General features: G+C 46.0%; 1 protein-coding gene across 1 annotated transcript in view; it reads right to left on the reverse strand.

The window, feature by feature from the left end:
• Positions 1 to 344: 344 nt before the first annotated feature.
• The window catches only part of PODXL (podocalyxin like), a 64,608-nt gene continuing 49,186 nt past the window's right edge, over positions 345 to 15,766 (reverse strand). Inside the window, exons 4-8 of the mRNA XM_009243230.4 lie at positions 15,519 to 15,590; positions 13,183 to 13,330; positions 12,860 to 12,921; positions 12,468 to 12,635; positions 345 to 11,092 (exon numbers count right to left, since the gene is read on the reverse strand). Of these exons, the coding sequence (XP_009241505.1) occupies positions 10,895 to 11,092; positions 12,468 to 12,635; positions 12,860 to 12,921; positions 13,183 to 13,330; positions 15,519 to 15,590 (648 nt within the window). The 3' untranslated portion in view covers positions 345 to 10,894. The remainder of the gene's footprint in view (positions 11,093 to 12,467; positions 12,636 to 12,859; positions 12,922 to 13,182; positions 13,331 to 15,518; positions 15,591 to 15,766) is intronic.

The following is a 15,766-nucleotide window of genomic DNA, read 5'->3' on the forward strand; positions in this document are numbered from 1 at the left end:
ATTTCTAACCCTAAAATAATTTTGTTAATGAGATGCTGGGAAGAAGACTGCCAAAAGTCCTCAAAGCTCATGCTTCTAGAATATTCAGTAATTCTGAATAGTCTTTCGGAAGTATCATTTCTTGGGAAGTAGCATTTCCCTTCTCCCAAATAACTGTTTGAGATCTTAAAACAGAAAATCCAGTGTTAATGGGCTCTAGATCTTAAACTAGGTGAGCAGCTTCTTACATACAGCCAGTTCCTGGTTAAGGATCCAGCAGGAAAACCAGCCATAAAACATTTCAACATGCAGTTTGGGGGCTCCCTTGCTTATTCACTGAGTTTAAGCTCTTTTTGCAACATAGCTCTGTACCATCTGGGATGCTAGCAGTCACAGCAGTTAGCTCAGATATCTGAGCTGTCTGCCACACAAATACCAGCCTGAGGAGATCATCATTCTTCAGTTTCATTCATTACTTAATGAATGCCAAATTAATTGGCGGGAGGAAGAAACACTCTGTGTGATACACTGAACAAGCCTGTGTGCATGATTAAGGAGCCACTCAAAAGGCCAATTTTGAGCTTTATTTCTCCGTTGTTAACAAATCTCAAGAAAGCCTTTGTTACAGTTTAGCTCATGTCATTTGATTGGTTTTATTTTCTAGCCCTTTAACATAGGAGGAAAATTGTCATTTCATGTATAACTTGTAACAGAATTGAACTGATACTAGTTTCCTTGCCTTAAATTAATTATATATCATCCCAAGGGTCTCTGTTAATTCTGCTTTGCCAAGAAATAATGAGATCTGGGTTTGGCATTAGAAGTATTTCATAATTTTGGTTTTTTCTTTAGGTTTCCTCCACATCTGTAAAGTGATTAATTAAATTAGAGGAGGCATGTAGAATAAATCCCAATCCCATTGCAACTGGCAGAGCTTTATAAATCTTTATAAATTCAGTTACAACAAAGGAGAGGATACTACACCATTAGAGCCATGCCATCAGGTGTTTGCAAGTGACAGCTATAGTGTGTTGCCTCAAATAATACCAAGTTATAAGATAAATAATACCAAGTAATTATCAACTCACTCCCAAATTTAATAATAAGATATCAAAGTCCAAAAGGTTACTTAGGAGTAGTCTTCCATGGGGGAAGATAAATTTATTAAAAAGTCATGTACTGATCCTCTTCTTGGGATTTTTTTTTTCCTTTCCCAGAAAAAAAAATTATTTTGGTGACTGATCAATTGTAAACAATTTTCTTCCTTACTTACAAATCATCCGTTTAGAAAAATAAAAGTGGACTTCCTTTCCTAAGCATTACAATTAGCCTGGCAGGAGGTGTTATGATTGTCTTATTCTTTAAGCCAGCTTACTTTTTGGATTTGTGTGAAATGTCTTTTGAAAAGAAAGTAGATAGTATAGTATTAATTAACTACTTTGTATAGTCTTCTGCATAATTTAGAGTTGAAAATAATGTAACATTTTCCTGTGAACAGATTTCTTTATGCATACGTATTTTATAAATATACATATATACACATACACATACATTTTTTAAATGCTCTTTTTAAAGAGATGCTTATCTTGCTCCCACTCCAAAAGCTATGTACAGTTGAGTCATTAGCCTCAGAGGAAGAGTACAGGAAAGCGAAGATGAGGACCTCCTTTTCTTGTGTTGGTCTTGGGAACAAACAGTATTCCATCTTTCAAATATGGCATATTTCTAAACAGTTTGGGAAAGATGTTAGAATTTTTTAAAAGTCAGCTCTTTTATAAATTGGAAGTACTCAGTAGTCAGAAATTAAGATCCCCTCTGATAGAGATAGATTCTCAAAACCAAAATTGGACTGAAAATTAGATTGAGAAGAAAGATACAACTTCCTCCATAGCCAATAAAATCTATCTTTCCAAGTCTGCTTATTAATGCTGTGAATCGCTCCTTCTGTTTGTGAAACATCTCCTGGGCTGGAAATGTGGTGCTGTAACCAGCTGAGCCGAAAGTTGGAGAATGTTAAATATCTTTTATGGGACTTATGATAAAATGTATTGGTGTTAGTGATTGTCAAAATAGGTTTATCATTTAAAAAACTAGGAAATTACTAAGTATAAAGAAGAAAAATCAGTATTAATTAAGTGATGAGACCTCTTCATTTTATTTTCCCTGACTTATTTCCATTACCAAACATAGTAAAGGCCAGAAAAGATTAAAAAAAAAATTAACACAGCCATTCCATTGTTTTTTACCACATGGAGAAAGGACCAGGCTGGAAGCATATGTCCCCACCCTTATTTATATTCCTTTGAGCATTGCCGTTTTCTAGACAGACAATCCGAAAATAATTGTGTTGATAGGTCTGTTTAAGCCTGAACTCTGGGTGTAAAATGTTATCCAGAAGCTATAGGGAGCTGCCTTGCTCAGGTCATTGGAAATTTCAACCCTAAGACTCATTTGAATTTCTAAGTCCGTTATGCACCATTATGGGCATATGGAGCATATTCATACCATGAGGAGGAGTCTTTGTTTATGATGGACTTTTTAATATGGCCATAATTAAACTCACACTCAAAAAGGATGAGCTATTGTCAAAAGCCAAAAGAAAAACAGACAAAATGAACGTGAAGCAAGGAGTCCATAAAACAAGAGTTCTTTACCATGTTTAAGCAGATGTCTCACAAAAAAAATTGTATTTCTGTGCATATTAGCTGAGATTCACACATTTTGTACCTCAGTAGTATTTCAGATGAGACTCAATGTGTGGAGGAGAAAACTGCTAACTTGTTTGTTTCTACTCTCACTCCCTCTTCTGTGGCAGTGGGGTCAGGGCCGTATCCTAAAGTATCCACATGGTCTTAAATGGAAATCATGGGACTCTGGAAAGCTGGCATGAGCTGGTTGGAGCTTTTAAACAGAAGTGCTTTATGGGTATCAGATCTCTTCTGACATCAATTGTTTCGAATCATTGTTGGGCTCTGTCGTGTTCTGCAATCTTCCCCATTCCCCTCATGATCCTCTCTGGCTTATCTTTTATCCAATCTGTATGGACTTTTTAGGATTTTTTTTTTTTTTAGTACAAATAATTTTCAGATCCCAGCTTTGGTAAATGTGTTAACTCTACTTTGTGAATAAATAAATGAGTGATCTGCTAAAAATGGCAATTGTAGAATTATGTTGTATGTAATGTACATATGGAGAAAGAATGTATTTTGTTCATTTTCTTAATAAAAAGTTATATATGGATGCTACAAGATATCTCTTTTATTTGCTCAAACTACTTTTGAAGTTAACTTTTAAAATGTTTTTATACTTTACAGTTGTGTTTTTTCCCTCAGAAAGGTGAGTTTTATTTAGGCTTCCAAAAATGGAAAGTGATACGCTTTCGAAGGGCCTTTGGGTGTTTTCCTTTGAGACAGTGCTCAGATGAACAAATACCGGCCATGCTCACAAAGTTTCTGTGGGGAGGCTTCCACTTATTTAAAGACCACTGGTAAATTATTTCATGAAATGTTCTTCTATCTACTGTTAATGACCACCCTTATTTTATTTGCTTTGTCCATTTGGACTTGTGTTCCTCTTTAAAGGGGATATGCTTGTACAGGCTAGGAACTAGAAGGAAAGACTGAACTGAAATGGAAAACTCATTGTAGAAAAGATAGTAAAGGGAGAGAACCTAGAAGTGTTGCAAAGTTTGGGAAAATTCTGGATCCCTGTCCCCATTAAAGGGGAAAGACACTTTATGGGCCAAATCTTGAAAAAACTAAGCTGAGAAATATGCCAGATAAAGTCCTGGGTCACTGGGGCCGAGTGGTGGGACTCTCAGTAATGAGATCCCCTCTCTGCCCTTTCCGCCTCCTGGTCTGCTTTACATCATGGCTTTGTGATCATGCATTCTAGAGTGAATTGTCAGCTGATTTTATTCCAAACAGGGATCATGCTTTCTCAATTTACAAATTGAATAATCCAAACCTTACTGCAGAGCTTTCATTTCTAGGGTGTCCTTTGAGTGTGGCCCTTAAGTAACGTTTCTTTGTGTTCTCAAAACAGGAAAGCATGAGGTGCAGTGATAAGGTAAGGAATTGGCCTTTCCTTGGTCAGTCCTCCAGAGAATTAACTCAAAAGGATCAAAATGCAGGACACTACCCTTGATATATTTGTCACTACCTTCTGGTGGGACGACAACAGTAAGTAAAGAAGACTTGGCCCTAAACACAGATGAGAGCCAGCTGCTCCCAGGTCAAGCGCGTGTGGAGACTGTACTACAGAGCTTGGAAGTTGCTGCGTTAGGAGCTTCTACCGTCTAAGGAAGATGACTGAGCATCTAATAGGGAAATGGCTGTGTGTGCCCATGCTCCCGTAACTTCTTATATAAATGACGACTGCAGAGTTCCTAGAAACGGGGTGGGGTGGGGGGGGGAGATATTTTCCCTGTAAATGAAGGCAACATTGGTTTATCACTAACTTCAGATTCTGAAGGTATTAATATGACTGGAAAGACCATCTGAGGCTTGTACAGCCCTGGTGTAAGTCTAAATCCTGGTTGATGACATTCCTTCTTTAGCACCACGTATGCTACGTCTTCCTTTGCCTTTTACATGTCTTAGAGAAAAGGAAGAGGGGACTGGAGACTTGGGCTTTCTGGGGCATAGGGCAGTTGGGGCAGCAGAGGATGATGCCACCATCCTTACTCTACAGCTTCACTATTGTCTTACGGGGCCTTTTTTCCTGTGGGCTTTCACCCAGCAAAAACAGTAGCTGTCAATCATATCCTTGCCAGAGAGATTCTTAATATAGGAGAAACTATAATAAGAAGGAGAAACTACGTAGAAGTAGCCTGCCTAGCACTATGTTCGTAAGTTTTAATGGTTGGCAAACCCCGAGAGGTGGTTAGGAACCTTGGTGATGTACATAGCAGCATTGTACAGCTGCCCTCTAAACTTGGGACATAGAATGGAGAGCCCAGGAGGAATTGGGAATCCTGGCTTTTATTTCCGATGACCAATGACTTCTGCATAGCATTGTGCAGAACCACAACTTCTCTGCCTCATTTCTTCTGTGAAGTAAATACTGGCAGCAGATCTTGTTTGCTAGGATCCTATTGATTTTCTTTTTTTTTTTCTTTTAAGGACAGGGTCTCACTCTTGTCATGCAGGCTGGAGTGTAGTGGTGTGATCATAGCTTACTGCAGCCGCCAACTCCTAGGTTCAAGTGATCCTGCCTTAGCATCCTGAGTAGCTAGGACTACAGGCATGTGCCAGCACAACTGGCTAATTTAAAAAAAAAAAAAAAAATGTAAAGATGGGATCTGGCTGTGTTGCCCAGGCTGGTCTCAAATTCCTGAGCTCAAGCTATCCTCCCACTTTGACCTCCTAAAGTGCTGGGATTAAAGGCATAAGCCACCATTCCCTGCCAAGGTCTTTGAAAGCAATAGATATCTCAGTGTTTATCACTAGTGTTAATTATGTAGCCAGTTCTATTCTTTACTTTTTTCCCTTGTGGTACAGAAGAAATCTGTGATTTGGGAGGGAGCTTATAGGGGAGGTTCTGAGTGACAAATCAGCATAACACATTTAAATTGACAACTGTGCGTGTGTCTTGGTTGGCACGCAAGGAGCAGGGTGAATGACCTACTCAGGAAGAGAATGGGATCTTAGGTCTAACTTGTGGCCCACGATAAGCTGTGGGTCACTCTTAGAACAGTGCACCTCAACTATGGCCAGGGTCCTGTGTGAGTTCCTTGTACTTGGACTCCTTTCTGTATCCTTGGCACCCTCTCGAAGCTAACCTCAAAATAACCCAGGCCCAACATTAGCCCTCTCTTCAGGGTTTAACTGCCTTTCACAACTTTCATGGAAGGAAAGTCATGTTGTAACAGTAGTTGCATTCTAGAAATGTATTTTGCTGTTGTTGGAACTCTGGCATTAACGTGATACTGAGAAAAGAGTGTAGGACTAAAGAGCAAAAAGATAGAGAATCAAGGCCCGTGCTGCCATTTAAATGGTTGTGTGATCAATCTCAGAGAGAATACTTAACTCCTGCATCTAATTTCCCGAGTGGGGACAATTCCTATAAGATAGGTTTGTAAACCTAAAGGTTTCCTATAAAATGGTTTGTAAATGGTAAGATGCTAGGCAAGTAGACAAGATTGTTGTCTAGCCAACTAAGATTATGGGCCAGTTCTACCTGATAGTTTCCCTTCTGCAAGTTGGGAATGATGATGTTTTCCCCTTCCAGTGAGGAAGCATGCAGCTGTGGATAATACCACACTAGGAGATGAAGAAAGAATCATCTCCAGTGATTCCTTCCTTAAACCTCTATCTTCACTGCAGACCTGGAGGAGGGATAGGCAGAAGCCTCTTGTGGCAGTAAACAGATCCTTTTATGGCAGAAACAGGGCCAGAACAGAGCTGCTTTGTTTTTACATAGATACATATATACACATATATATACACACACACACACACGTATGTATACATATATATACACCCGTGTGTATATATGTATGTATACATATACACACATATATATATGCACACACATACATATATAGTCTCTTTGCCAGTGTTTTCATAGCTGATCAGTGTTGAGCAGCCCTCTTGGGGATTTCTGATAGTGGTGATTCACAATGTATCTGAGGCAGAAGTGGAGGGAGGGAAGAGGGTGAAACATACAACAACAAACATCTTAGGGGAAAGTGAGGTTCTTTACAGTCACTAGGATAGCTTGAGTAATGTAAAGACTCATAACCACCTTTAGGATCCCCCTTTTTTTTGCTTTTGGGTTCTCTCCTTCTCTCGCCTAATTTCTTTGCCTGCAGAGTTGGACAAGCGTAACTCAGCACAGAGGCTCCTGTGCTATGGGTGTGACCCGACGTTCTCAGGCACTTTGGCAATGAGCCTCATACACAAGTGAAGGCTTTAAGTCAGAGCAAAATACTAGAGCTTGAACCAGTTTACACAAAAACACTTTAATTGACAGTATACAATTTTCCAAAATATATTTTTGTAAGAAAATGCAGTAATTAACTATAGTTTTTACAAACAAGTTTCTCAGTAAATTCCAGTGTACTTCAGACCCCTGTCCACTAAGACACATATGATCCCCCAGTTCCTGGGCAAACTGTTGAACATTCACTGCAGACAAAAAGACCCACACTGAAGAGTCATCTGCGTCCTCCATGTTGTGTTTGCAGCAGACCTGAGGGATCAGCTACTGACCGTGACAAAAGCTATGCTACAGTTTTACTCTTGCCCTCTCTGCCTCCCCCATCTTGTTTCCTTGGTCCCTCGGTCCTGTTGGAATAAGTTCCATACATAAAAGCTCATCCAAAACTTGTTTCTTGGCAGAAAGAATTGTTCACTTACATCTTAAACCTAAATGATTCAGAAAGTGTAGAAGACCAGTTCTTATGTTTGTGTTCATGCCCTCCCTAGCCTTGCTAGGGTAAGAAATGGGAAAGGAATTCTGTCCTTTGTGTCATTCTGGCACCTTCGAGTAGCAATTCTTAATTTACTGATTATTCCTTCTGAGGTGCACAGTCTGTGGATCCAGGTTTTAATCTTGTTTCTGTCCTGAGCCATGTGATTTTGAGGAAGTCACTTTATCTTTGTGAGCTTCAGATTATCTTTTTCTCTAGAAAAAGACTGGACTAGATCATGAAATACCTTTACTGAAATGGAGCTGTGACTGCTGGGGAGGGGGCAGGGTTGCATTTTAAAATTAAAAAAAAACACCTGATCTACAAGACAAATACTGTATCATAAGTTTGTCTTGTTATAGTTCATTTTTTGTTAAAAAAAAAATCAAGCAAAAACTTGTCATTTCCAGTAAGACATTTACATTCCTGTCCAGAGAAAAAACTTGGCCATCACTCAGCTAACAATGTTTTTTCAAAGTATGTTCACTTAAAGCAGTGCAGAGTGGATTAACATGGTCACTGTATTTACATTATCAAAAAAAATGTGCATATGTATCAGTTTGAACTTGTTCTTCAAAGTTTCTCCAGTATATTGTCAAAAAAGATAAAGCTCAAGAAGTGGTTTAAATAAACTTTCTGCTAGCTTTCCTTATCAACCGGGAAAAAAAATCTGGTGTCTAGACTAGATTAAACCCGTGTTCTGTTTTACAACGCAAAGAATATTCTGTACCTCCTTCATAAGGATTGCTGCCTGTCTCCCCACTCTCATGACAGTAGGCTTCCCAGTCATCATACTCGTAGTTTCTGGCCTTCTGTGCAGCTTGGGGAAACCACAGTTTACCACTGAAAGAGTTGATAAACTGTCTTTGCTACAACCTGTTTAAGTCATGCTGAGCTTCTAGTGTTCCTCTTTCTTACCTCTTCCCAGACCCAGAATCTGAATTATCAGAGAGCATTTAGAACCCAGTAAAGGTGGCGGAAGATGATGACCTTTATAGATGCATGGCTGTTTGGCCTGTTGACATAGGTGTCCTGGTGGCAAGAGCAAGGCAAGGTGTCAGATTCTGAAGCTGCCCTAAGCCTAGACTAATACAGTTTGGACGAATATAAAGCAGTAACCTCTGAATCAGCCCAAAGCCTCTCCGTGTTCTCCTTGGACAGAGCGATGGAGAGTCAGGAGAGTCAGGACCGACCTGGCCAGGCACTTCTGCTCTCTAGTCCTTGCCAGTCATCATCTGTCTCCAAGAGGCCACAGGGTTGCAGCCTTTGATTGATTTGCAGAGGCCTATTTGCTGTCTCCGTCGAAAGCCCTGGCTGGTGAAGTGTGACCCAGGATCAGCAAAGGAGGAATAATCCAGTCTGGCCTCTCCCATGGGACCACAACAGAAAAACCTACTGGGTGGAGAGAACCCAGCACTGGGCAAGAAGGAAGCAAACACCTCACTCAAGCCTAACAAGATTTCCTGTTTTCCCCCAAACAGGCACTGTTCTCCATCCTGCCCACCTCCAAACACTAGAGCGTCAGGGCAGATGTTTTTGGAACTTGTTAGCCTCGTATCCCCCTAACTCCTGGGAAACTCGCTGGGGCCCTATGTGAACCCTTGGCCTTCCTTTTCCCCTAGGATATCAGATGGCTACAGACTGTGAGGAAGGAATTAGGCAGACGGGGCAGGACAGATCTTCCCCAGCCCCTCCCCCTACCCTTTTAAAAAGTAAGCTATCCCGAGTGGATAGCCTATTTCATCAGAACTACTACAGCCGGAGCCTGACTCTTAAGACCCTGGAGGTGTGGCGTTTCACCCGAAAAATGGCAATTTCATTCCCCTAAGCAGTTCTGCCCATTTTCCTACTTGATCCCAGGGAATTTACGCCCAGAACGATGGAGACCATGGCGAAAGTTCAACATTCCACACAGGATTCCCCCTTCTCAATCAGATGAAACCTCACCATGCCCACTGCTTAGGAGCCTTCTACATGGCAGCTAACTGCTGAGCCCATAAAAGTCCTACATTGGGGAATAGACATAGCTTTGTGTTTCCCTGAGATGCCACCAGAAACCGCAAGAGAACCACAGCAGCCCCACTAGGCTCACAGAGAAGAGGAACAGCAAGGCCTAGCTCCAGGCCAGGACAGTGGGACGTTCCCACAACAGTCTGTCCCCCAGGCTGCCCTTCATGCACCCAGCGTGCACTGCGCTTTCCAGGCCCTCTTTCCCTGTGGCACAGGAGAATCAGAATGAGTGAGATGAGCTAACTGGACGTCTGCAACTGTCTGAGCTTTTGGCCTTTGGCAGTGGAAGGCTGGGTTAGAAAACAAACAACTATAACAAAACTCTCAGCAACTTGAAATGTCCCTGAGTTTCCTATGACATACAGAGGAAAGCCTGTCCTTCCTGGCTGCTTTAATGGATTGTCTCTGAAGACACATCGCTGATGGGGGGCCCCGGGAAGGCCTCTCCTGCAGCCACTGCTCTTTCATACTGGGTCTCAGGGAATCACTCCCATCAGCTGAGCAGTGAACAACAAAAGGAACACGCTGCTCTCACTAGCTACAGCAGATTTTAGTCCCTGGTGGAAATGGAAGCCCAAAGATGATCATGGGTAGCCTCTGCAAGGAGTGCCAGGGGCAATGGGCCAGTGTTCCTGCTGACCCTCATCAGCTGCCCTGAGATACCAGCCTGCACTTAAGAGTGTCCCCTCCTCTCCTCACCTGCACGCGGGTCCCCTAAGCAGACCTGGTTCATGCAGGGAGACCTGTGTGGGTTAAGCCCCCATCTCACGAAGCAGATGTGAGAAAATCCGAATCCAGAACAAGGGGTTCAAGGTTATGAATAACCTGTGCTAATCCCAGAGGCCCCAGGACAGAGTAAGTGGGAACAAACACTGAGTGTAGGGAGAGGTAAGAACACAGAGGGTGGGAAGACGGGTACACAAGGCTGGGGTAGGAGAAGGAAAACTTGGGAGCTGGACTTTCAGTTCGTCAGATCCCACCGAGCCAGGATGTAGCCCTGCCCTCCTTTCCAGCCCAGCCGCCTGCTGGAGTTTCACCCCTGCCCGGGACCGCTGTGGACGGAAGGCACACGTGAACACAGCAGTGTGGCATGGTGCAAATGGAATCTTTGTTCTCATCCTGACTCTGTCACCAAGTGGCTCTGACCTTGGGCAAGTCACTTGCCCTCTTCAGGTCTCGGCAATCTCACTGCAGAATGAAGGGATTCCACTAGTTCATCTCTCAAGTCCCTTACGTGGCTTTTTCTTGATCTCCCTCATTACCCAGCAGCACTGAGCTCAGGCACTAGTGGGTTATTTTACAAGAGGAATCTGGACAGAATGTGATTTGTTCAGGTTGAAAAGGGACAAATTAAGGCCCTGGGGGGATTGGGAGGGGACACCCCTCGGAATTCACTCTCCCTCCCCAGTCTTTCCCTTCCCCATCCAAACGGCACTTGGGGTGGTCAGTCTGGAGCTCTGTGGTGCTGCTGGAGGCCACCGGCAGACCGGACTAGAGGTGTGTGTCTTCCTCCTCATCCATGTCGTCCTTGGTCAGGTTGTCCAGAGGGACGATCCAGCTGTCCCCCAGCTCCCCGTTGAGGCTGACCACCTTCTTCTCCTGCATCTCAGAAGAGGTCTCCATCACTTCCAGTGTTGGGTTGTCATGGTAACCATTCTCCACCGTCTGCAGCTCCTCTGTTAGCCGTTGCTAGAGTGGGAAAGGTGACCGGTGAGAAGGGGGTTTCAGAGGGCTCTGAGCTTAATACAGCGCATGTACGTACCCCTCCCACTCAGGAGCCCCACTGTAGCTAAAGCAGGCCCTCATTGCTCGCCTGTGGGGCTGGCTGCTCCTGGTGGTCATTCTGGCTCTCAGCCTGCCCGGAACTAGTTGGGAACAAAGACTTGCCCCTCACCCTCGCCCTGGTGGCAGAAACTGTGAAGTCAGTGGAGATGGACTTTGTTCTCCAGAGTCCTCTAAGCTCTTTCCTCCCCTTCATCCCTTCCCCCAAAACCTCCTCTCCAGGCACCTACCTCACCTATCATAATGAATGGGAAAAACACTATTAAAAAATGACCTCTCTCGGGCTGGGTGACTGAGCCCTCTCAAGCCTGGGCAGGATGGGTACGGTGTCTCTAGAACCATCCCTGCGGCAGATAGCAGCCATCTGGCAGAGGCACTTTCTGCCCCTCTCAAACACAACCTTGAGTGCATGCTAGAATCACCTGGGGAGCTTTTAACAACTACACTGATGGACTCAGAGATTGTTTGAATTGGTGTGGGAGGCAGTCAGGCAAGGGAATTTTTCGAAAGTTCCCCATGGTGTGCAGGCAGGAGTGAGAACCACAGGGTCTGGGTGGCACCATCATGGCAGGAATTCTAGTAAGGTAGGCAGAAGAATTTTTGGTTGGACAGAACACCTAGGCCTGCTTCTATCAATGAATCCTCAGACCAGCTCTGCAAGGAGGTTATCCCTGCTGTGCAGATGAGGAACCTGACGCCCAAAGAGCTCCTCTGACTGACTTCCTCAAGGTCAGGGCCAGGACTAACCAAGTCTCCCTGACTCCAGTCCAGGCGTGGTGACTCACACCTGTAATCCCAGCACTTTGGGAGGCTGAGGCAGGTGGATTGCTTGAGGTCAGGAGTTCGAGACTAGCTGGCCAACATGGTGAAACCCCATCTCTACTAAAAATACAAAAATTAGGCGGGCATGGTGGTGGGCACCTGTAATCCCAGCTACTGGGGAGGCTAAGGCACAAGAATCACTTGAGGTTGCAGTGAGCTGAGATCTCACCATTGCACTCCAGCCTGGGTGACAGAGCAAGACCCTGTCTGAAAAAATAATAATAATAAAATAAAAAATAAATAAGTCTTCCTGACTCCAAAGCCCACGCTCTCTCCTCTGCCATGCTGCCTCTGTAATGCTCTGTGGACTGAGGCGGCTGCCTATCAGGGGTGGCCTCTGCCTGTTAGAAAGGGTCCAGGGCCTGCTCCCTTTCCTCTTCTGCAACTCGGGAATCACGAGGGGAGGGTTCCTCTGGTGACCTGGGCTGCTTCCCCTGTGTGGCTGCAAACAGCTGCTTACCTGGTCCTTCCTCTGGGAGAGGCGCTGGTGGCAGCAGCCATAGAGGGCCGCCACGAGGAGCAGGAATGATGCCATGCAGACGATGGTGATGATGAGGGGCATACTGAAGCGGTCCTCGGCCTCCTCCGGTGGCCCCTGGTCCCCTAGCTGCATGTCACTGACCCCTGCCTGCATGGGAAGTGGCAGAAAACAGGCTGGGGGCATCCTCTCTCCCTCAGCCCCCGGCTTCACTGTAGAGCCCCTCTGCTTGCAGTCTGCTAGGGTCTGTGCCGCCGCCCTCTTCTACATGCAGGCACGTGACGGGGTTCCTCCATACAGAGAGAGGGGAGTAACCAGACCTCCCACAAGGGGCTTCGGAGCCACTCTGTCCCCACACTTGGGGGGCCGCTTACCTCCTTTAGTTCATCCCATTTGTCCTTCAGCCGCTCGTACACATCCTTGGCAGGGAGCTTAGCTGTGGGAGAGGAGGGAGACGCTGCCCAATGGCCCAGCCCAGAGCGAGGCAATGGGGGACAGGGACTGTACCCCAAGAGAGGGACGCACCGTATCTCAGTCTCCTGAGTGTGTCTCTCGGATGACCTGGGAGGGGGTGTGGCTTGACAGTTCTTAGCGAACTGAAGGGGCACCACTGTGACCCAGCCTCCAATGTGGCTTCTGCATGCCCCCGATTCCCACCCATGCAGGCCCCGCCCAGGCCCCCTTGCCCTCCACTCACTGTGAATAGTGATTTCTTTGACGACCACGGCCTGACTTCCTGGAACACGTGCCAGCCGTATGCTGCACTCGTCTTGGGCCGGGTTGAAGGTGGCTTTGACTGCTTGGCATATCAGCGTGACCAGTTTCTCATCCGGAGGGCCCTCTGCCTATGGTGGGGAGAGCGCAGGTGACTCCGCGGGGAGTGTGACAGCAGCCTAGGCCTGTGGGGCTGCCCTCCAGCTAAGGCCGGGAGAATGCTGTTGCTGTGCTAGAACTTGCCTCCCTCTCCAGCCCCAGGTGGTGCTCCATGCAGGCCTGCCAGGAGCCAAGGGTTGCGTGCTGTTCTGGGCCAGTTCCTGCCTCCTCTGTCTCGTTCCCATCAGCCCGTTCCCCGCACTGTGTTTATCTGGTCTATGCTTGCACCTTTCATTCCTTTCACCCTAGTGCCCCTTTTTTCCCTCCAAGCTATTTGCGGATTGGGGGTCTTTTTCATCTCCCTCCCTAGAAAGGGCTAGAGCGGGGACACTGCACAGCAACCCTACCCCTACAGCCTGCGGGGAGACTCCAATTCCCCCTGAACTCCCATTCACCAGCCTTTCATGCCCAGTTCAGAGAAATCAGGTGAGGAGGCTGCAGCTCTCAGCAGAAGGGTCTCTACCCCCAAAGCTGAAATACATGTGCCCTTGCCCTAGGCAGAGCCTCTGGCTCTGAAGCCATGGACAGGCTGACAGGGAAGGGGCTCCACTGAGTAGGGGAACAGGTGGGATCTTGAAGCTACCCCTAGGATATCTTGGAGGGGGTCTTATTTAGCTCTAAGAACAAAGATTGTGGCTGATGTGGCTTTAGAGCTGAGGATGAGGAGAGAAGTGTGGGCAGCATGTACCCAGTCCTGCCATGCCATCTAGGGGCACCCCTCCCTGGGGCTTCTCTGACCTGATTCCGGAATAAATGACTAAGACAAAGAAAAGGACTCTAGGGATGGCTTAGCACAGAACCCATACAAACCACCCCTAAGGTTTCTACCAGAATTTCCTTAGGCTTACTAATTCCCCACCCTGACATCAGGAAGGGATCCAGGGTTTTCCATCTTCCTTTTCTAGCAAAGGAAAAAAAAAATGTGTCTCACAAACAATCACACAGCCTACCAAGCTACATCCAAAAAGAGGGTCTGAGGAAGAGCTGGGCGGGCACCTGACTGTCCCCAGAGCCCATCTCATGCAATGCCTGCCTTGTCCAATAAGCCCAACCCTAGGAGAACACTGCTCCCTTTTAAAACTCTGGTCTAGATGTAGGCTTTTGTAAAGTTCACTTGGAGAATGCAGGCATAATGGACACCCAAAAGAAAACAACTGCAGAAAATTCAGTCAGCATTAAAGTGTTGTAAGCCCAAATTCTCCATCTTATCTATAGACACCGTGTTTGGGTCTGTTCTAGTTCCTAGGGGGTAGCTGCAAAAAACTGGCACTGACCAGGAGAGGGCAGCAGTGAGCCAGCCATCTCCAGCACCTGCCGTGCTCAGCAGCTATTTACTGAGTGTGCACAGCGCACACTCCCCAGACCAAAGCCTTTGGACCAATGGAGACCGGTGGCCTGAAGGCTGCTCACACACTGCTACCTCCCACACACAGCTGTGCTCACACGCACGCTCACCACCCAGACTGGAGAAATGCTGGCAGTGGCTCCTGCATTCCTGGGCCCTTTTCTCTCCCACCCATCCCATCAGCTCCTCAGGTTACAGGGAGAATCTCCCAGCACTGTTCGTCCATCAAGGCTCTCAGATAGTCCATGGACGATTAAAGCAGACAGACTACACCTCTCATTTTCTCTTTTTTTTCTTTTCTTTCTGTAAAAACAGGGTCTTCCTATGTTTCCCAGGCTGGTCTTGAACTTCTGGCCTCAAGCAAACTTCCTGCCTCAGCTTCTCAAAGTGTTGGGATTACAGGTGTAAGCCACCACACCTGGCCTCACCTCTCATTTTCAATTGAGACATCTGAAACCCAAAGAGATCAACTCACCAAAGTCACTCCCAGGGCTAGGGGCAAACAAGAACTAGGATCAGGGTCCCTCAACTCAGCATACTGGAAATAGTCACACAGTGAAAGCCAAGGAAACCGGGGGGTGGGAGGGGGGTTCAGTCCTGTGGGTGTGTCCTGACTTAGAGAAGTCTAAACCTTGGTCTGTCACTCTGTAAGATGAGAAAGGACCACTTCCTACTAGGAAGAAATGAGGGCCGGAAAGCAAATGCACCTTAGAAAGATGCTTTAAAATGCACCTAGAAAGAACATACATTCCCTCTCCCTCCCTCAACCCTGCTTCAAGCCTGCACCTGGGGGCTTAGATCAGTGAGCTACTCACACAGAGGGTGTTTCCTGTGAGGTTCAGGATGAGCTGCTTCTCACTGGGTGTCTCAGGAGCCTCACACTTTGTCTGGAAGAAGCCACTGAGATTAAGGTTTGGACTAATAGGGAATCTTTGACATTTCCCCCCAACTAAGGGGTGACCCAGATAGGAAGGAGTTCATGGCAAGCTGAAGGCATGGCTGGACCCATTCCAGAGCCAGGTATGTCCTGGCTGCGTGGCTTGAGGGCAGCTCAAGCCAGGAC

The sequence above is a fragment of the Pongo abelii genome, chromosome 6, assembly GCF_028885655.2.
Source record: "Pongo abelii isolate AG06213 chromosome 6, NHGRI_mPonAbe1-v2.0_pri, whole genome shotgun sequence".
Classification (NCBI taxonomy): domain Eukaryota; kingdom Metazoa; phylum Chordata; class Mammalia; order Primates; family Hominidae; genus Pongo; species Pongo abelii.